The sequence below is a fragment of the Cuculus canorus genome, chromosome 3 (genome assembly GCF_017976375.1).
Source record: "Cuculus canorus isolate bCucCan1 chromosome 3, bCucCan1.pri, whole genome shotgun sequence".
Taxonomy (NCBI): Eukaryota; Metazoa; Chordata; class Aves; order Cuculiformes; family Cuculidae; genus Cuculus; species Cuculus canorus.
This window is the reverse complement of record NC_071403.1, coordinates 20,297,670-20,320,590: the sequence shown is the minus strand read 5'-3', so window position 1 is coordinate 20,320,590 and position 22,921 is coordinate 20,297,670. Positions and strand designations below refer to the sequence as shown.

General features: G+C 38.1%; 1 protein-coding gene across 4 annotated transcripts in view; it reads right to left on the bottom strand.

Moving 5' to 3' along the window:
• Positions 1-22,921, bottom strand: part of LOC104062684 (cytochrome b5 reductase 4) — a 41,325-nt gene that overhangs the window by 11,902 nt on the left and 6,502 nt on the right. For 3 of the 4 annotated variants that reach the window (XM_054062387.1, XM_054062385.1, XM_054062383.1), the window contains exons 4-11: positions 20,960-21,044; positions 17,324-17,365; positions 12,058-12,112; positions 9,869-9,926; positions 9,658-9,751; positions 9,033-9,065; positions 8,348-8,470; positions 692-832 (exon numbers count right to left, since the gene is read on the bottom strand). In XM_054062387.1, the coding sequence (XP_053918362.1) occupies positions 692-832; positions 8,348-8,470; positions 9,033-9,065; positions 9,658-9,751; positions 9,869-9,926; positions 12,058-12,112; positions 17,324-17,365; positions 20,960-21,044 (631 nt within the window). The remainder of the gene's footprint in view (positions 1-691; positions 833-8,347; positions 8,471-9,032; positions 9,066-9,657; positions 9,752-9,868; positions 9,927-12,057; positions 12,113-17,323; positions 17,366-20,959; positions 21,045-22,921) is intronic. The other variant, XM_054062384.1, reaches the window with a different exon arrangement.

The following is a 22,921-nucleotide window of genomic DNA, read 5'->3' as shown; positions in this document are numbered from 1 at the left end:
AAACCAATTTGCAATTAAAGGCTATTTTAAAAGTCTCCTGAGAAATCTCTCTACCACGAATACTGCAGTGCAAGCACAGTGACCAGGATAAACATTAATATGCAAATTTTTAAAAGTATCTTTAAAAAAGTAAAATGGATATTTCTTTGACCTCCCATTTTATTTTTTTCAATTCCTCTTCTACAAAATTTTGAAGCATAGTGCTTAAACTATGCTTTCCAAGATGCATCCCTCTCAGAGCCTCCTGGTACCAGTAATATAGTGCAACTGGAGTGTAAAGCAGTGTTACCATAATTGCTATGAATCCCTTAGAAGAAATACGCAAATTTCCAACATTACCACCCACATGCTGAAAAGCTGCAAAATAAAAGGAACTGACTAATCCCACGTAATGCACACAATGAGCTTCTTCCCCTTCAAGGATGAGCATCACTACTTCAGTAGAGAGAAAGTTTTAAAGGGAGACTTTAAAGAAGAGTGACAGCAACAGCAAACGTCAGCCATCTCAACAGTTAGTTTTCCAGTGATATTAATCTGGTCAGTTCATTATTAAGCACTGATTGTGATCCTAGAAACACAGACTTTCTAAATACAACCAAGGAATTAGTGATCGCGTACTTGGCATTCTCTCAAGACAATGAAAATGGATATACGTTAATATATCCATGGCTGCATTCCCAATTTTTCTTACCTGCAATGATTTGTTTGAGGTAAATATGTTGTCCAGTGGGAATCTGGAGATGAGTGCTCTTAGGTAACAGTAAGCAGAAGAGTTTGGTGTCATGGGTAACTTCTGTCTTAGAAACCAACTTGCATTTTCTGTAGAACAGTCCTAAAACCATGTTTTTACTGTTACTTAAGTCTTAATCAGTCTTTCTGTTCTTATACACATTTTAGTAAGAGACAGAGAGAGGTATGTATTTCAGCATATGCATTTATAAAAAGAATATAATCAGGTGATTCTTGTATCATTACTTACAATTGTTTTTCTAATTTTGGGCTAAGCACTCACTTATAGCCTTACAGTAGGCACAGAACAGACTGAATTTGTGCATTGATTAGGAAGAAGTAGAAAATCACCAAATACTAGAAGAAAGCAAACCCCGCTGTACTAAATTGCTTTATATACTAAATTCACCAAAGGACTACAGCACAAATACACATGTTCAGACTAAAACTAGCATGTGTAAAACAAATGAAAATTAAGCAAAGCACAGCACCACAGTCCTCAGTCACAGACTATCTAAACCACGATAGTTATTGGGCTGACCATCCTGCACTGTTGCAATTTCACGGCAATGAGCACAACGAGTATTTCTGATACGGCTTTGCACAGTTGTTCAGGTACAACAATATCAATACTTAAATGAATACACACAACATAAAACGAAACATTTATGCCTACTTGGGCAACACACACTTTAGCATTACTTAGATGTGAATTGGTGTCTTTTGGCTAACTAGAAATGATGCACTCTAGTGATACATTCACATGCTTAATTAAATCAACTACAAGGCCACAGGTAAAGCACAAACTTTGTTGATACAGCTATTTTGGAGGCAAGGATAAGGGTTTCAAATACAGTGCTTTTCAACCTGTGCACCAACTAAGTGCTATGCAAAAGTTAAGGAGGAAAAAAAGAAAGTATATAAAAATAATCACTATACAAGGTCTGCTTCTTCACAAAAATTTTCTAAGAAGCATAACAAAATCAAGGAAAGATATAAAAAATCCCAAACACTTGCACATCGGTATTGCTGATGGCGATTAAGAAAAAAATAGCAGGGAAACAGGAAGGAACACCCTAAAATATTTAGCTTTGTTTAGGGACAAAGGGGAAATAAACTATTACAGTTTTGCCAATACCTTGTGAAAGCTTAAAATAATGTTTTCCCTATACCTGCAACAGGCTCAGTGCAAGATAAGCCATTTACTCTGCCTCTACTACGGCAAGGGCAACAACTAATCACTTATACTGGAAACAGTCTCTGTGGTGAAGCAATCAGTGTAAAGCTGGCCAGACCTGCACTCGTTTTAACTAAGCAGCCATCCTGACCTATGAAATCTGCTTCATTACATCACTTCACGATCTAAGAGAGGATTTGAAAGCACAACACAATAGAGGGCTGTGCCCTGCTGATTACAACCAGAGACTGCAGAACATAAGTAGGACTAAAGAGGCAAGGAAAAAGTACTTCAAATAACAAAGGTCACGGATGCAAAAACAACCACTTATAGCTTTTGTTCTGGAAAGAAACATGCTCACAAAGGTTAATTTAGCAACAAATACCAAATATGGGACGGTATCCCTCAACTCTCTACTGTAATAATCTATTAACTGACATGGGGCTATTACCACTGTCACCACAGGCTAGCATTTGGCTACTTGGGAACAAGTGTCCCAGTTTTCCTAAAATACTGATGGGAATAATAATTGCTTCATAACAATTGCATTTGGGCAGGAGTGTTGATCTTGCTTGAGGGAAGGAAGGATCTGCAGAGGGTTCTAGACAGGCTGGATTGATGGGTCATGACTAACTGTATGGGGTTCAACAACACCAAGTATTGGGTCCCGCACTTGGGCCACAACAACCCCGTGCAGCGCTACAGGCATGGGGAAGAGTGGCTGGAAAGCTGCCGAGCAGAGAAGGGTCTCGGGGTGCTGGTTGACAGCCATCTGAACATGAGCCAGCAGTGTGCGCAGGTGGCCAAGGTGACCAATAGCACCTTGGCTTGTACCAGGAATAACGTGGCCATCAGGACCAGGGAGGTGATCTGCCCTGTGCTCAACACTGGTGAGACCACACCTTGAATACTGTGTTCAGTTCTGGGCCCCTCACAACAAGAAGGGCTTTGAGCTGCTTGAGCGTGTCCAGAGAAGGACAACGAAGCTGGTGAAGGGTCCTGAGCAGAAGTCTTATGATGAATGGATGAGGGAAATGGGGTTGTTTAGTCTGGAGAAGGCTGAGGGGAGACCTTATCACCCTCTCCCCAAAAGGAGGCTGTAGTGAGGTGGTTGTTAAGTCTCTTCTCCCAAGTTACAAGGGATAAGACGAGTGGAAATGGCCTCACGTTGTGCCAGAGAAGGTTTAGATTGGATATTAGGAAAAATTACTTCACCAAAAGGGTTGCAAGCATTAACACAGGCTGCCCAGCAAAGCGGCTGAGCCACCGTCCCTGGAGGTTTTCAGAAGACATGTAGATATGGCACTTAGGGACAAGGGTTAGTGGTGGACATGGCAGTGTAGAGTTAACGGTTGGACCCAATGATCTTAAAGGTCTTTTCCAATCTAAATGATTCTATCATTCTATACGGGAAGTGAAAGCATATTGAAAAAAGAAATCTAGATACAAAACCAGAGGTGTAAATTGAAGATGACCAGTTTTTTCTACCTTTAAACCAGCATTTTTCAGCTAAACTTTTGTTTCAACACTGTAGTATTTTAGCTCTAACCTGAATATCAGCATGATGATAGTACCACACTGTAACTCAAGAGAACTTTCACTGGATGTAACATATTGGAAGCTTAGACCAGCAAAGAATTAAAAAAAAAAAAAGTCAGACACGAAACCTCATCCCTACAATAATACCACCATGTCATTTACCATTCTCAATCTAAAATGTGCAACCAGTCCCACATAGAACCTCTCACCATTCAAAAGGTTCATAAATGAGAATACTTGAGTATGACACCCTTCTAACATTTTCTGCATTGATGGAATTTCAGTAAAATGATGTTTCTTTTTCCCTCTTTTTCTCACGTTATTGAAAAACACTCAAGTCACTAGCATAAATAGTGAAGCTACTCATGAAACAGGATAAGATACAAAGGACACAAGCTGAAACTCATGAAATTCCAGCTAGGCATCACCATGAGGATGATCTGGCCAAACTCTAGGGCAGACAGCCCAGACAAAGCCTCTGTCCTTGGAGATACTCAAACCTAGACTGGACAGCTTTAACCATGAGGTTAGACCAGATGACTTCCAGAGGTCCATTTCAACTAAGTTAGTCTACTGCATTTAAATTCCACAGGATGCTGGCACTACAACCATTAGCTTTTGTTTATGCTTCCTAACGACCAGTTTCATAACAGCTAGCCAAGAATAATGCCATCAACTTCCCTACACTGACAATCTAATTATATTGAATTGTGCTTTCTATGCAACACTGTTAGGTATAGATGATTATTCTTGCAGAAAACTAAGCACTTAATCCTTCTTATGGAAGAGAAGCATTATTGAATATTCTTATGCTTTTACTGTAGTTCCCTGAAATTACATATTTTTTTTTTTTAAATACCCCTTAACTTCGAAGAAATTCCACAATTCTGTTCTTTCCTCCCAATTAACAGATACACTGGCCAAAATATTAATCCAAACTCTATCTGAGAGTCCACAAGCAATTTATCTGGGAGTATGACTTTCCCAGCCTTAGAGGAAAATAGTAAGGGCTTAAGTTAATTGTCTCTTCATAGCATAAACTTATCATATGCTTCCAGTATCATCTCTGCATTATGGTGTTTTTTCTAAAGAAGAGCTTCATCACTTTTTTATAGAATTTAGAATTGGCTGTTGTAAAAATAAAGATTAAATAACTTAAAAGTATAGGGGCTTAGGGGGCATGGCTGTTACCCCCCTCCCTTTAAATACTATCATTCATGAACATGGTTGTATGAACAAGTAGTAACAACAACATAAAATCAAGTAAAATTTTCCAGTGCCAATTCTATCTGTTTTTGAGCTCTCCTTCCTGTGTTTTGAATACAATGGAAATGTTGAAATTATCAGTGCACGACAAAATACTAAGAAAAACCTGAGGAACTAAACATCAGTGCTCCCATAAGCACTTACTGTTCATGGCCTCAGAATAACCTTGTCACAAAACTGGAAGTGTGGAAACAGTATGAGTAAATTGATTATTGTTATTAGAAAGCACCTGTAACTTATCAAAAGAATATACAAAAACTGAGTGAAATAATTAAAAAAATAAGATAACACACCTCCTTTTCAATCTGTTCCCAGATTTTCAGGTACTTTCAAGAAGTTGAAATCATCAATCAGTTACACTGTCTACAAACAAGACTCACACACTCACAGGAAATAAAAGGTAATGGCAAGAATAATCAGTGGAAGATAAATAAAGACAAGTGAAGAAATCAGAATATTTAAAGCAACACATCTCTGCTACCCTATATATAGTGCAGCACAGAAACATTGAGCCAGTCCAGAGGATGATTAGAGGGCTGGAATCCCTACTATGCAAGGAGAGGCTGAGAAAGTTGAGGTTGTTCAGCCTGGAGACGAGAAGGGTCCAGGGAGACCTTACAGCAGCCTAAAGGGGGACTACAGGAAAGATAGGAGGGGCTCTTTATCAAGGAGTGCAGGGATAGGATGAGGGATAACAGTTTTAAGCTGAAAGAGCGTAAATTTAGATTAGATATTAGGAAGAATTTTTTTCCTGTGAGAGTGGTGAGGCACTGGCACAGGTCACCCAGAGAAGTCATGGATGCCCCACCCCCGGAGGTGTTCAAGGCCAAGTTGGATGAGGCTAGGAGCAACCTGATCCAGTGGAAGGTACCCCTGCCCATGGCAGAGAGGTTGGAACTGGATGATCTTCAAGATCCTTTCCAACCCGAACCACACCACGATCATATGAGTCTGTAAGAAACAGCTTTAATGAGTCAGTTTAGGTCTTGGAAGCAAAGCAGTTCCTCACAAGGAACCGCTTTGATGCTGGTACTGCTTCTGATGCTCACACTCAAATCAAAATATACCTTATGCCAGCTGTTCCACCTGCTCTTTTAAGTCATGATAAAATTTGAGGTACTCTACTTCTCAATGGAACAGGGATAAGTTACTTCATCCACCACACACACACATTGCAATTGATATATCATGTAAGCACAGCTACTGACACAGCGACTACATCCTTCCTCTGCCCTGTTTCAAGTCCTTGATGATCTTTGTCATCACAGCTACATAGTGGTAGGGTGTAAGTGCCTAAGCATCTATAGGAAATCAGACTTTGGTGAGCAGCATACTCATATATACTATCTTACTTCAGAATTTAAAGGTATTTTAGTAGTTCTTGACATTGCTTGCCAGTGTTAAAAGCTCCCCCAGTGTGAGCACAAGCAAATAGTCAAACTAACATGCAAAATGAACTGAAGTGTAAGTAGCATTAAGGAACCTCTGTATCTGCACTTCACACTAAACAATTCTGCAGTCTATCAAAGAACAATCTAATCTCCTCTTCAATGATATATTTAACATCAGCTATGAAATGCATGAATTCATTTATGAGGTCAGAATTACCAGGCTGGAAGCCTCAGTTATTTTATTTCCAGTGCAAAGATATTTTGCTTCAGAAAAAATAGTACTGAATACAAAAACAACTGCACACCCACTAACAAGGAAATTGTCTGGAGTTATTAATCACTATTTCTGTGCTCACACTGTACAAGGCAGAAGTTTCTTCACACAACATTATTTCAGTCCAATAGAAGTGGAAACAAAGTTTAAAAAACTCTGCAGCTTACAGTAATGGGGCACAATTCTAAGCATATATGGAAAGTGAGTTCTTAAAACTAAATTGAGCAAACAGAAGTCTCTAACATGCAGATTTTATGTCTGAGCTGAAAGCACGTGACTGGAATACTAGAAAGACATTTTGGCCTGAATATTCCTCTAGAAATGTTTTGACATGCTCAGTTTTAAATTTAGGGAATTTAAAATTAAGAAAACTGCAGAATAAGCTCCTGGAGTAGGGATTAAAAAGCTATAGATGTTAATATACTTGCTAGATTCTCCACCTTTGTAATCAGGGAATGGAAGAAACTTAGGCTTAGCAAGCCCCTTGACTTATGCTTTCTGGAGATTCAATTTAAACCCATGTGAACTCAGTCAGTCAGTGATACATAATAAAATTATGTAATATTTATAACACTTGTCCTCTCGAAAGCATGACAAATGCTATGTTGGAGACTGACTTCTCAGAAAAAAAAGCAAAATCAATATCTAGGAAGCATTGGTTACCAATGCTAGATTTGGATATTTGCTAATTGTATGCTGTCATTCTAACCTCCCTCATTTGCAAAGGATCTATAAACCCACTCTATTCTACACCTCTTGTTCTTTCAGGTTACTTTCTCATTTTGTTTTCCATAACCATGAAAAGCAATAAGGAGGGGGCAAATGAGCAATAGGTAATGGACAACATATTAGTCTAGGCTGCATCCGCTTAAATAGAGAGGATTATAGTGAAAAATCTAATATTAAAGTGGATGAGTCAACAGCTCCTGAAACTCTTGTAAGGAAAATTACATTCTACGTAAGCTAAAGGTAGCTAAAGAGATGTGCTTTTATGTAGTCAGTCTTCTTCTTTGTACCACAGTAATCTCGCAACTTTAAAAGCCTAAGTAGCACAACTGAGAGCGAGTACAAGGTGTACAACATGTAAGCAAAATTTAATTAGCTCTTAAAAATTTACAGCTTTGCTTTCACACATAATAAGGCAGACTAATGTCAATTTTTGAGCATTATTAGACAGAGAGCCAAGAGGGCTTTTGAGAAACTGGACAAGTGCAATAACATCGGAAGCGTGCTTATTCTAGCTAATGTAACTGCAGAAATTTTTAATTTAGCTGTTTAAAAAAAAAAAAAAGCAGCACATTTTTCACGTTAATGCACTTTGGGGCTGCATCTAGTTCATACTATTCCATTACCACAAAATGAACTCATAGGTAACAACTATTGCTTCCTACAGACACACCAGCTTACTCGGAGCTAGCTCTGACACCTACACATACCTTGAAGTGCCTCATTTTACCATAGCAATTTACAAAGACGCAAGGTGCTGGAACACTACAGTGTTGAAAAATATTGCTACATGTATAGTAAACACTTGGAAAGTGGAGGTGTTTGTTCCTTCACTACAGTTACTCATATAATGACTGACACATGGCCATGCACTGTCTCCTCAGGGTCTACTGAAGTTTTCACATGGAGGATATTAAGTACATGGGTAGCCAAGAGATGCAACAACACTCAAATGGATTTCATGTCCCTCTACTAGGTTCTTCCAGTCTTTCTGAAAGACCTCCAACTCTATTGCAGGACAAACCAAACCAACAAAACCAAGCAAAATACACCTCTAAGCTGATCACTTTCAAGGAGAATTTCTGAGCAGCTTTCAACAAGACCAGAGAACGTTCCTGAAATAAATGAAGTATGACTACAGGAAAATAAAATTTTCCTACAGGAAAATAAAATAAAAATTAAGTATGCATAATGTGTTCCAAAAAGTCTTAAAACAACTGGTAACATGGTCATGAAACTGCTTACCTCTGTCCACTTGTCTGATAAAAGTATTGTGACCCTCTAAGGGCTGTCCCAGCATTTTCCAATGAGTTTTATCCTTTTTCTTTAAGATAATCTCTACTTTCCCAACTTTTTCAGCAATATTCACTAAAAGAGAAAAGGTTTCATACCATTACTTTTAGTTATATTTCGTAAATAAAAAATATTTAACTCTTCCGTTATAATGAAATTTAGAACGATTAGTCATTTCCCAAGACATAGGGAATTAATCCATTAAATTAAAACACCAAATAAAATTTACTTCCAGCTCTTTATAACGTTTTACAATGCATTTAAAACAACAAGCACTAACTTAACATGCATAATTAATGTATCTTATTTACTAAATACATTGTGAAATGCTTCACAGCCCATACGGTCAAAAAGGATGCTCACGAATTCAGAGTCCTCATTTACTGGAAAGTAGTAACTACCCACTATTTACTACTTCATTTTTTTTCAAGGGCATTTAAATGAACAATTAAATCCAAGAAAATCCCAGTCTAAGCAAAGAACAGTTTACAAATACACAACAGAACTAACTTCAAATATTGTGTCAGAACCTGGCAACAAGCAAAAGTAAACTATCTGATGACTCAGAAAAATAAATTGAAATTCCACATTCTGATATTAGAAAAGATATAGAACTGCTACAAGAGGCAGAATTTACCAGTCAAGTCTTCTTGAACTGCATGATCCAAGTCTGGAATAAAGAGAAACAAACTATTTTAAGCAAAAACAAAATTACATTCTAGTTTTCATACATATATACAGTTCAAGGCTAGAAATACTGAGTGAACTAATGAGCCTAGAACCCTATACATCTTTTTGGGGGCTTGAAATTTCATTTATGTTTTGTATTAGTCCCAGTGATATCTGCAGGCCTAGTACATAACATCAAGAGAGACATCATTTTCCCCATTACTTTTAACGATGACCTATGTGCAGCTATCAATCTGCATTTATCTAAATCATTCCACTTGCACTTTTTTTTAAATGAGGGAATTTCAACAACAATCAAAAACATCTGAAGAAAAACTTCAAGACTTCCACATCAATTTCCTACTATACCTTATTCCATATGTAAAAATATTAAGTGCATACTAAATAAATGAAGGTGTAAGTTGATAAACAATGTAATTTCTTTACATCAAGGTACTTTAAAGCATTCACCTCTAATGAAAGAGGAATAAAGTATAACTTAACACATGTAAAATGCATATGGTCTTATGAGAGTGGTTTAATAAAGCAGAATAAAAATTAAGTATTTTCAAATGCAAAATTACAGTACCTACCAATTTCTACAAGGTATGAGTGGTCACCCACAATGATCTCTCCCCTTAATCGTTTGTCTTGACAGTCAACTATCACCAACTCTGCATTCATATCCTTTCATAGGTAAGGAAACAAAAAAACAAACCACAAATATTTTAATAAAGTTCTCCCAGAACTCAAGCTGGATCATAACTGATCTTGTCATTCTCCCTTTCATAAAAATATGCTTACCTTCTGTTTAGTATATACAACAATGGTGATCAAACTCTCTGTTTGGAACCAGTCATAACTGTAAAACACAAAATACAAAAATACAGTAAAGAAAAAAAATAAAATACACTTTCTTCAGGTATACCAAAATATATTTAATTAGCAGTTTTCAAGAAGAGTTTCTTTCATGAGTTTACTACGCAAATACATTATTTACTATTTTTTAAGAGATAAGTCCATTTTGAAAAGACCATTAAAAGGCATTAAAATAAGAACAGTCTAAATTATGCACCCTGATAGTCAGGATGTATCTAAAACTACATGGCATTAGTTCTACTTAAAAAGCATGTGCATCCTCTAGAGCATACGAACGTTCCTAAAAACACGATTAAAATCCTTGACTACAGACAAAAGTATTAAATAGCCAGGGTGGCTTCCATGAGTTATAGATTCCACACACATATCAAAAATCACAGTTCCCTTAATCTCTCCAAATCAAGACTTTACATTCCTATATTCCCAAGCTGTCCAAACCTTGCAATAAATCCAGGGTAAGGAAAGAAACAGAAAACCTTCAAATGCTAACTGCTTGCATTGCCTTACACTTGCCAAGAAGCAACTCACCCACTCAACCCCAGAAAAGCTATTCCTCTCTCCAGCCCTTTTCATGAGGACCATCCATCTCCCAGACATATGCCCTCAGGCTCTCTACCATATGGCTGCTGTAATTCTCACCTGAGATCTTGAAAGTTGCAATCCTAGCAAGTGAAAGCCAACTCTGGCCCCACAACAAGGTTAACCCCTTGCATCTTGTCCCTTCCCCAATGTCCTAACCATATCTGTCTACTGTTTGGATTCTTGGACCAGAAAAGGTGGCAGAGAGGGAGGATGCCCCCTCCAGCAGACGCTCCTGACAACCAACATGTTCTAGGCTGCCCACCTTTAAGCCACACACCACAGCATGCCAAGCACACACATGAAGAAAGCCAGCAAAGTCTGCAGAGCACTCCAGAAGATTAACCACATTCCAGCTGCTTACAAGCCACAGCATTTTCTATGACTGCATGTAACCAGCCCAGAGATTACACATTCACAGGAGATTTTGATTCAAAGTAAGAAAATGAACCTTGGTGACTCAAGGCATCGTGGAGTCAAATGATACCTCAGTGACAACAGCAGGCATATCACAGTGGGGTTTCAGGGTCTGCTTTGCTTTGCATATTGTCGTAACTTGACTACAAGTGTCAGATTTTAATATATTCCAGCTAGAAATGAAGTATTCAAGTAAGGCATGCCAACTCACACATTTACGGACAAATTAACTAAAGTCAAAAAACTAATCAGCCCTGCTGGAATCACTTTCCAGTTTTCTCAAGCAAGCAAGGCTGAGAAGCCTGCAGACATAAGCCACCCTTTGGACAAATCATGTACAAGGTGCTCAAATATATTACCAGCGTCTAAATCACAGTCAGAGTTAACATAAATATCCACTATACACTGGGCATCTGCAAAAACTCTAGTTAAAGTCTGAATCACCATCCATTAGTGTTCAGAAGAGCTTGAAGAAGTCTCTAGAATATTCAGGAAGATCTCTTTGATGAACACCTCAATCTGCATTTTTAAATGGATCTTAAAATTCAAAAGCAGAGTGAGAAAGATGGCAAGAGGGAGCTCGAATACATCAGGAACAGAAGAGACTCCATTCTTAGAGAATGCTACACAAAGATACTGCTTGATTGCATTGTTGAACTTTCTGTGTCCTGAAAACTGGACCAGCATTCTGCAGTACTGAAGAAGTTGGAGAGACACTATGTTAGAACACATTTAAAGGGATTTGGCATCTAGTGGTTCATCAGGTGGTTTCATGGAGAGTTTGCACAACCACCTGAACACAAGGAAGGCAACCTTTTGTAGAACATGGGAAAAATTGGCAACAGTTTGATGCCCAGATACATCTGTTTCCAGATTACCAGTGGAGCGAACAGATTGCCCATCACCTGGAATCCTATTTGTTTGTACATTTTCATTACTTTCTATATGACGCAAAGCAATGCAACTATTAGGAACCAACTGAGCAAGTCAAGAACCTTGCATCACCATTTAGTTGAAACATCAAGAACTAACCATGGAAGAAGATGCTTGCCTTTACTAAGAACTGCACAGAATTATTAAATAGAATATTCAACAGACAATGGAAGACAAAGGTTTACCTTGGAGTTATATCTTTAGCAGAAGCACCCAGTACTTTCTTCTCAGGAAGCATACCTACAAAGAGCAGAGAATCATTCGAATATTTGCCGTGATGCTCGTTTAATAAAATTCATAATCAGAGAGGTTTGTTGTTGTTTTTTTTTTAAATTGAATGTCCTAAATACAGTTCCACAATATTTACTGGCTTTATTTCCACAGGCAGCCAGAAGTACCTAGGTATTTCTTAAATTCTGGTTTTATTCAGCACTTTCTCTTGGAGACCAGGCTGCTAAAACATGAAGTTCCACTTCAGAAATTAAGAGTTCCATATACCACAGAACCAGTGCGAGCAGCCCTTCTGGTACATGTAGTCTGGTCTCAGTTTCATCTGTTATTAGCTTGTGCTTTCACACTTTGCCATAGGAAGCGTGGAAAAAAGGTTATATGAATGAATTTCCTTTAACAGAACTATTTGTTCATATAACTCAGATGAATGAATTTGGGGCATCTGGTCTAATCTAATTCACAAGTAAAATTTTATATCAATAATTATTGAAAGATACCAGCCTTAATGTCTCCACTTTGCACTTTGCTAGGAATTTTCACATAAGTCAGCTACTCACTTTAGGTATTAAATTACACGAAACGGTCTGAAAAAGCCTTTGCTGGAAGGCAACACTTGGTCAGTCTTTGAAAATGTCAGCTGTACTAATCTCTGGTTGAACAGAAACCGAATACATTTGGTAAAAACTTGAGCAGAGATGTCAGATAAAAGCAACTGCAATCCTTCTTCAATTTTAAAACAAGGAAGTTAAATAGAATCACCATGGAGGAAGCTGCAAAGACTGAAATAGAATAGGATTTATAACAGCAGGAGTTTAGCAGTAGTTAGGCAGAGGTCTAAGACAACAGGTGGTTAGTGCTGGTTTCAAGCCCATGCAAAGGCAAACTGTAAATGAAATAGCTAAACATAAATTAATTAATGTATGCCAGTAAGTGTTCTAGTTTAATTACAAGTTTAAACATAGTAATTGAGTGACTCCACTGTGTAGGAAGCAGATAAAAACAAAGAGAGCCACTCTGGTCTAATCCAATCTGTCAAAATTATTTGATCATCCAGATGGTGGAATTAACCAAAAGCAATTAGAACTTGCTGGAATTACTTATCCTTTGATCTTTAATTACCCCTAAGTACACACCATCTGCAGCCACCAAGGAAGTTAGATGGCAGAGCAGTCAGATCACTGCAGAAGAAAACCAATGACCTAACAATAAAGGCCTTCTCAAAGGCTAAGACTTTCTTGAGGACATCTATTATATGGCCTCCATGGATAAGGGGAATTCATGATCACACACATCCCTCTTTGCTTTTGCAGATCAAAAAAAAAAAAAATGTGAACAGCCACAATAGAACGTCCTGGCAAACCAAGTTACATATGAATTATTCTGAAATACTCCAAGATGCTAGGTGAAAACAAGAAGTTACACTTAAGTCACATTGCTATAAGAAGGGAACAATTCGGGTGATCAATGCACTAATTAATGAAAGCGTTCTACTGGTGATGGTGGCCGTAAATAAAGAAGAGCTAGTGGTGTAGCCAAAGGCTGATGACAGGCATGAAATGAAGGAATTTAACGTCCTGAGAGAAGTGACCTGCAGAATTAGAACTCTGCACTTCACAAGAGCTGACTTCACAGTATGCCATGGAAGAAAAGATTGCAAAGTTATTGATAGAGTATCTCACACTATCCTTGCAGCCACACTGGAAAGAGCTGCGTTTGATGTGTGGATTATAATCTGGATAGAAAATTAGTAGTACTGTCAGTTGCAAAAGGTGTGATGAACAGTACAAAGTCCAGCTGGGGACTAGTTACAGCTGTCATTCCCTAAGAATAGGAAACATTGATACTGTTCGGTATCATCATTAGCAAACTGAAGGGCACACACTCTCCCACAGTCAGGAAGTAAGTGAGCAGTAACAAATCATGGGAAGCAATGAAACCACACCAGATCATGGTTACCATGCAAAGAGTCCCTAACAGACTGAAGGAATGTGATGACAAAAAGCTCCATGAAGCTCAGAAGCAAATGCAAAATTTTGCACTTGGGAAGAAATAACCTTATGCAACAAAACAAATGCGAAGACTGACTGGATAGAAAGCAGATTTGCAGAAAACCTTCCAAGGTGGACAAGCCAAACTTGGGCAAATACTGCATCACCATGGTGATGAAGACCAACTTCATTCTAGGTGAGAACACAGTAATCAGTTCAGAGGAAGTAATTCTTCCTCTCTGTTCAGCATTTGTGAGACTACAACTGGAGCACTGTGACCCGTTTTGGCTCCACAGTGCAGGACAGACAATGATGTACCAGATCAAGTCCAGGGAAAGGCCACCAAGGTGGTCAGCAGCTGGAGCACAGGATATACAAGAGGAAGCTAAGGGAACTGTGTTTCTTCAGCCTGCAGAAGAAAACACTAAGTGGGAAATCCAACCGTAGTCTTCAACTATCTAGAGAGAAGGGGGTAAGAGAGAAGGAAGTACAGAGAAGACAGACTCTTCCGAGGGGCACAGCAGAAGGACAAGAGGCAATAGACAAGTAGCAGTGAAAATTATGGTCATGTGTATGAGGAAAAAAAAACAAACACAAAACACCAAAGAAAATCCAAAATACCACATCTTGTCCTTAAGGTCTGATGTATATATATACTCAAACATCGGCTTGTTTTCAGAGTGGAACTGCACAAGTAATTATTTTTTACTATTAATACCACAAAAATCATCATAACTTTTCCAATTATAATTGAAAAATAATAATAATAACCAGTAGTAGATTGGGTGGAAGAGAAACTCAGGTTAACTCAAAAGTGCAAGCTTGAAAAGGTAATTTTTAAAATATGTCTTTGATACATATTTGTTCTCAAACAAATATGAAATTTTCGGGCACACTTTGGTAATGGCAGCATTTTGAAATTTTTACGTCTTTTGTTTGAAACTTGAGCACGATCAGAAGTTGAAGAACACAGTAGACTACACCCATGCTAATTGCTATGACTAGAAATATATTCTGAAAACTTTAATTGGGAGCTTTAATTGCCCCAACATTATGTACAATTGATGTTCATAAAAATCAGCGATACATTTTTGACAGATCTGAGTACACTCCAAATGCAATTATTTATACATTTCAGATCGATAAGATAAAAATGTCTTTAGTAGTGCAAACAACTTCCAAAAAATCAAAGCCCATGCCATAGGCTTCCCTTTCCCACTTTTGGACAGCAATGTATATTTCTAAACTCACTGCAACTTAAATTTACAAGAGCTAAGGTTAAGCACCAAGATGCAACAACTGTATATGAAAAACCTCATGGAAGGCAACTTCAGGAACCGACCTCTTCTGTTTTGGAAAAAGTCTTGCCAAGCAGGTTAACCGCATACAATAAGTAAGCCTCAGTGTTCTAGCAATTTTATTAGAAATTACCATCAGAATAATTTACTATGTCTCATGACATAGGAATTATTCTCATAGGAATGGTTGGACTCGATGATGTAAGAGGTCTTTTCCAACCTAGTGATTCTATGGCAAGTCACACAAGCTGGACAAGAAAAGTCATTGCTAGGCACAGAAGACGAAGCAAGACGGAAGAGAGAAGAAATATCACTTTCTCTTTACCTGGATCCACTGTGAATATGAAAGATGTATAGGAAAGCTCAGGACAGGTAGATGAGCAAAAAAAGTAAGGAATTCATGAACCAAAATAACCAAGAGGAGAAGAACATTGAAATAAATGGTAAAACTAGTCTTCTACCTGAATACAAGATATTTATCATGTATGTAATGACTACTAACTGCTAGTGGTATCACTCTGATAGAGTGAAGCAGAGTTTGTTTTCTAATTCCCCCAGTCCTTCAAAGGAAGATTAACATATTTCAGCAACTTGTTCACTGATGGAGGAAAAAAAAAGGAAAGTCAGGCAGCAGATCCTGTCAAAGTTTTGCTTAATATCTTATAAGGCTATTATAGAGCAAAACAGGAACAAAGCAAGCCAGTCTTGCTTACTTCTATATGATGTTTAACTTTTTGTGTAGCTCAATGCTTGTGGCAAAGCTTCAAGGTAAACTGCCTCTTAGAAGTAAAATACAACACTCAAAGAACACAAAGAGAGGGCAAGGGACACAATATGAGAAAAAAAGAAAACAAAGGGGAACTCAAATTCACCAGAGTAAGCATGAACAAGTCTTATTCCCCTCCATTGTGCCTGGACTTGCTGAGACATCACCCTGAGAACTTTTCTGGCTTCATCTTAAGACACATCTAGGTTTCTACTCCTCCTGCCACTCCAAAATTTGAATGTTCCAGACTTATTTTCCAAAGTTTCAGCCTAGACTTTCACATGACCAGTTTGCACCTGTCCTCTTTCATGCCAGTAAGTCAGCCTTGATTTCAAATTGTATTATTTCCCTTCACAGGTGTTCATCTTATTTCCTCTACCAACACACCCCCATCATACCTCATGTGATGGGACTTCATAAGCCACCTCATTTAGGAAGCCTTATACTAATACGACTGATCACTCTGTAAGTAATTTCCCTAAAAGTATCAAAATCAAATGATCACTGGCAACCAAAGCTACACTCAAGGAAGGGCTCAGTGAAGGTCTGAATGCTTCCCTATCTCTACAAGGACTACTGTCAACCTCCTAATATATTCACAGGACTGCACTTGCTTCTCGTAGAGCTACACCAACTGTCAGCCCAGTCATTCTCACAGTTACATCCAAAATAGCTCAGTCTTGCTGTGATCAGCTAATCGATCTCCATTTCAATTCGCTTCTCAGAGATGACCTTCCAGCTTTTAGTAGAGACTTACTTAAAGTGTTCCCCAGGATCTCATCTTATCTCTGCTACTCCAGCTCCATGGCAACCTAGCTTTTCTGACAGGGGATCAAAAAGAGGGTCAAAAAGCCTCACAGTTTTGTAGTGGCTTATTTCATAGCTCACAGTAATTTGCGACCTATCTTGTCTGACTCCAGCAGGAAACTTGTCCATCTCACGCCTTCCTTATCTATACTACTCTACTGCAGTCTTATAGTACTTTTAAACACTGAATTCACAGTAGCTGATTTGGATTTTGCTGCCTGTAATTTCCATAGATCACTAAAGCCTCAACATCAGACTGATATATATAAGACAGACAGAAATCTGGATAACACTGCTCATTTGATTACATTTAAATACATTTTAAGATTTACTCCCCACCTCACTCCAGGTGAATACTTACCATTAAGCTGTTTCTTTTCTTCAGATAGAGTAGAAGAAATCTCTACAAGCATTAAGAAAAAATAACGAGCATGACAGTAAGAAGTCACAGCACAGAACTTGCACATATAAAGAATTAAGCCAAAGCAAGGATCTCCAAATAAACCTTCTAAAACATTAACAGATTGACCAGGATACTTCAGTTATCAAGAAGTCACAAATTAATGCACTGATTACCACTCCAAAAGTGTATTTATAACTAAAAGAACACTATGTTAAAAGTGCCAAAAGTTGTACAGCACTAAAGGACAAGAAATGTAAGAACTCTAGGACTTCAAAACAAGCATCACAGATTATCTTGCAAAATTGTAAACTTCATAGTCAAGAAGCTTGCTAAATCTGTCAGACCTTCCATGACACTTGTCTCATGACAACACATGGTAGATACTAAATCTGACAAACTCAGTGCTTGGCAATCTAAACCCAGAAAAACAGGAAAATGAAAATCTTTCTATAAGCTCCTTCTGTAAAATGGTTTTTATTCAAGTTATTATTCAAATTTGTCATTAAATCTACTGTATACTACAACTACTGCAAACAAACAAACACCAGCAAAAAAAAAAGCAAGATAAAGACCAAGCTAGTGTATCACATAGTGTTAATTCATATATGTGGTGTTCGACTTGATGGGAAAATCACTCTGCCTCCTGAGCCATGCATCCTTCTGCATGTAAACCTGTGGGGAAACTAGTCCTTTGGACATACCCAAACCTCCTTCTGCCTTCTCTACACACATATCTCAATGTCTCAATATGAAGGCCCATTTTAACTACACTGTCTTTTATGGGAGCCAGGTTTGGGGAAGATGAAGGAACCAATGTGTTCTTCTCGCTCCTTTTCATGAAAACCAAAATATTAAAGTTTCACCCCTGTTACTCTGAATCCTTTCCAATGTTCCCTCCCATAGCAGCCAGTGTTAGAGGAAAAATGCCATTATGAGAGAAGGGAAGGAATGGCTCCTGGAACAAAGCACCAAGCATACAGCACTGCAAAATGACTTCAGAGCTGACCATGGAATGCCTTCCCCAGAGGCTTTCATGTCTTGCCACTATAAGGTAAAAACAAACACTCCACAACATGAACGGGACAGTTCACCGAAAATTTTTGGTTGAGGCTGTATTTATGTGTGTGTTCTGCTACACAACTCATTCACATAAACTCATCTCTGATTAAAGGCAACTGTTTGTGTTAAAAAGTCTGCTCTCATTCCACTACATTTTAACACACTGCACTGAAATTGAGGATGCAATATTAAGGACAGTTTAAAACCTTTCCAAGACACAGCCCTATCTCTCTTGCTTGAGTAACACTAGAGCTCTCCTTCTAATCTCACTGAATTATATACCACGCATTCTAACTTACAAGTTACGTTACCACTGAAGTAACGTTGGGACATAAACTAATATGTCTATAAGAAACACTAGCGGTGTTAAAAGATAGCAGACAACATACTAATGTCAATGCTACTGTTTTCAGCCAAGTACCCTGAAGGGAATGCAAGCAGTTTAGGGCTGTACAAGTTTGCTGAGAGAAATACTGAAATCATTTCTTACACGCTTGGGTACTGCTGTAGTTACTGCACTGGCCTTCTCAGCAAGTACAAACGTGACACATTTCAGTGCACAGGTCCACAGCATCGCCACAGAAGGGACACATCAGAATTTCCTTTTAGTCACTACCATATCAGCAAACAGCATTCCCAAAAGACAAGCTGACAAAACGTTAACTATCACCAGCTTCTTCAAAAGACTCTTCTTTCTTAAAAAAGCCCTAGAGTATGCAAGGACAAGCTTCAGCTTCTTTAAACACTTCAGTGGGCAAATAATTGTACCATCTTCCAAAAAACCACTAGAACACAGGAAACAAAAAAGCCAACCAACCACAAATTTTAGAGCAATGTCACAACAAACCTACACCTCCCTTTCTTGCACTGTATGGAGACTGCATCAAACAGCATGTATTGATGCTTGTCCTACTGCCAAACACACACTCTCTGCCACAATACACAATCAATGTATTCCATAATTTGAAGTCCTGTCTTTACATTTATGGGCCCATTTAATCCTATATTCAAAACCATGCACCTTAATATTTTATCCTATTTTCAAATGCAAACTTTGCTGAATATGGCCCTCTAGAAGGATGCAAGACTAGAATTATTGCTGGCTGGCAGCGAAGTTGGTCAATCACGTTTTTGATAATTCAGAGGAGGAGGATACATAACCTACCAGGAATCAAAGTAAACATTGAGAATTTTACAGTGAAGAAATTCAGCAAATTTAGTCTAATCAGTCTGACTCCTAATTAATGAAACTACATTTTTTTCAAGTCCAAAAGGGCTAAAAGATACACAGGCGACAAAACTGGTTTTATACAGCTGGCAACCTTTATTCTGCAAATTTTAATACAGCCGAATGGATAGAAGAGTTCTATTATGGAAGAAAGCAGAAAAAGTGAACAGCAGAAAATGGATTGTCATAGACAGCGGGGCAAAGACACATTTATTTTTTACTGACTGGCTGTCACAAGAATTCCTTCCAGTTGCAGAAAAGTTACTTTAATGAAATCGGCAAAAGTCAAATTTACGTTCAAATGTCTAACTCAGCTGACAAGGTAGCAGTAACTTCTCCATAAGACCTCAATTCCATGAAGCAGTTATGCTGTCAAGGTTTCTTCATACTTCGGAACATTTACCTTAAAAGCTCTGCACTGGAATTGGCTACCTAGCAACGTGGAGGCGTAAAATACTATTCCCCTTCATGTATAGACCAAACTCAGTGTAACTGTTAGGCGATGTGATCTAAGTGCTAAGACAGTATTCAGTTCACCTTGTAAGAAGCTGAAGAGCTACAAGTGATGACTGAATTTGTGAACTAAAGGATGCCACAGAATTTGAGAAAAATAACCGGAACCATCAAATTCTTTCATATTTTTGCTGTGGTTTTCCTAAGGGTCAATATTCAGTTACAGTGACTGCTTCCTAGGTAAGGAAATTTTTGCTGTCGCCTACAAACCGAAACAAATACTGAAGATTACTACACCTCTTGCTGTCCTGGCTCAAAGGAATCTGTCGTGTAAGCAAAATTTTCTCCACATAAATTCAAACTGAAGGGCTTAACAAAGTGTTCTGGAAGGATAATTATCCATAAAGTGTATTGAAATATCTCAATACATACACAACTGGCCAAACTACTGGTTGGTGCTGAAATTACCAGACTGAGAATACTGAGTTTTATTTCAAGATGAGAGCACTGCCTGTGACAGTTTGTCCCCTGGGATCAAAGAAGACAGAGGGATCTTGGGGGAAAAAAATTGTTTATTTCTATATACATACACATAGTACACACAAATGCCTGTTTTCTGATGACTAAAAATAAAATAAGAAATGTAGCAGTACATTACTACAGAAGTTTTCATGTGTAAAATAGTTTCATATACAGGTATCTGCTGTAAAAAGACTGACTATACAGAACAGCCTTTATCTATATGCAAGAACAGAGACTCTGCTCATAAATATGATGATATTGGATTGCTCATTATTTTCAGACAAGTACAGAATAAAGCATAATAGAAATTATTTCATTCGTAAAACCCTCACCTTTTGGAGCAGCAATAGGCTTGACAGCCATTCTCCCAACAAGACATTCCTTCAGCATCGATTCATAATTGACCCAGCGATGAACCTAAATTAACAAAATCAGTTTTCACAACATTTTTTATTCTTACTTTATCATTCTATGCACTGAAATAGAAAAGTACATTTTTGTACAGCAGCTAATGTAATTCATTTAGTAGATTTTTTAAACATAAACATTCATTATTCCAATGCTCAGAACTTCTTTCCACTGCTATTACAGATCTCATATAATTGCATAAAAAAATAAGACCATGAAATAATAACAATCATTCAATTTATTCTTTATATGTTTTGCAATATCTGAATATCATTGACTTGAGCTACAGAAAATATTTCAGAAGAGCATTTTTATGACATGTGCTATGCAATTAACAGAATAAAGACATTGCCTTTACAAGAAATGTAATTAGTGTTGTTTAGATACAAGTGAGGGGAAAAACAATGAAGGAAACAACAGATGAACAGTAGCTAAGACACACAAACACTTCCTACCAAGCTGGCGTATTTCAGTTTGTTTCGGTCTTATTATCACTGAATTATTTGGAAACTACCTGTTTCAGAAAGCCAAATAAAGTGAAGAAAAAGCAGTAGCTTTACAGACCAGAACTGGAGAACTTGCAGGGGAAACGGGTGGCAGAAAAGCCAATTCTGACAGGGCATCCAGGGTAACATCACAAGAGGATAAAAGGAAATGAAGTGCTGCATGACAAATTTGAATAATATGTAGAAATTAAAAAAAAAAAAAAGAACTTTAAACTGGACAAGCAAAGGAGATGAAATCAAGAATCTCATCCCCAAGTTGTAGTTTCCTCACATACAGTTAACAGAAAGATATTAAGGATTTTGAATGACATTTTTTTCCAGAAATTTGAGAAACACCAGCAACCTGCCAGACTCTTAAAGGGATCAGCAGCTGACAGACACAGGATGCTAAAGTAGAGACAATAACAACAAAAATGCCTCCAGAACAGGAAAGACATAATAGAATCATAGAATAATTTGGGCTGGAAGGGACCTTAAAGATCATCCCTTTCCAACCCCCCTGTCCCACCAGACATGTGGGACATCCCTTTCCAACATGTCCCACCAGACCAGTCTGCCCAAGGTGACCAGTCTTGAACACCTCCAGAGATGGGGCAGCCACAACTTCCCTGGGCAACCTGTGCCCGTGTCTTACCACTCCCATAGTGAAGAAATTCCTGCTTACATCTAGTCTAAATCTGTCCCCACTGCCCCTACTCCTGTCACCACAAAGCTTTGCAAACAGTCCCTCCCCAGCCTTTCTGTAGCCCCTTTCAGGTACTGGAAGGTCATTATAAGGTCTCCTCGTAGCCTTCTCTTCTCCAGGCTGAACAGCCCCAACTCTCTCAGCCTGTCCTTGTATGGGAGGTGCCCCAGCCCTCTTATCGTCCTCGCAGTCCTCCTCGGGACTCATTCCAACATCAGTCAGAAAGAAAAATGTGAATGTATTTTAAGGATCTGAACACCGCTTTCCACTCCCATGAGGAAACAAACAAACAAACAAACAAAATGTAGCAAGTATGTATCTGAACTTAGTAACAACTTCAGGGGCATCTCTAAATATTCCTGATGTCAAGACTCCCTTTTCCAAGTACATAATACAATACTTCATAGTGATACAGCTACAGTATTCCAGGTCACAACTTGATGCTGGATGAACTTTTAGAAGATAAACTCCAAATTTCTCAAAACCAGAGAATTATGCCCAAATTCAATACTTCATTTGTGAAAGGATTAACCAATGATAAACAACAAAGCTAAAATATCATCACATCTTGTGAAGCATGAACTGTAAAGAGATAAAGATTTCCTTTCTGCTCTTTCCCAGTGTCTCAGAGAAACGCTGCAAGCCAAGGAGACTCTAAAAAACACCAACTCTGTAAATCATCTTTTACAGCACTG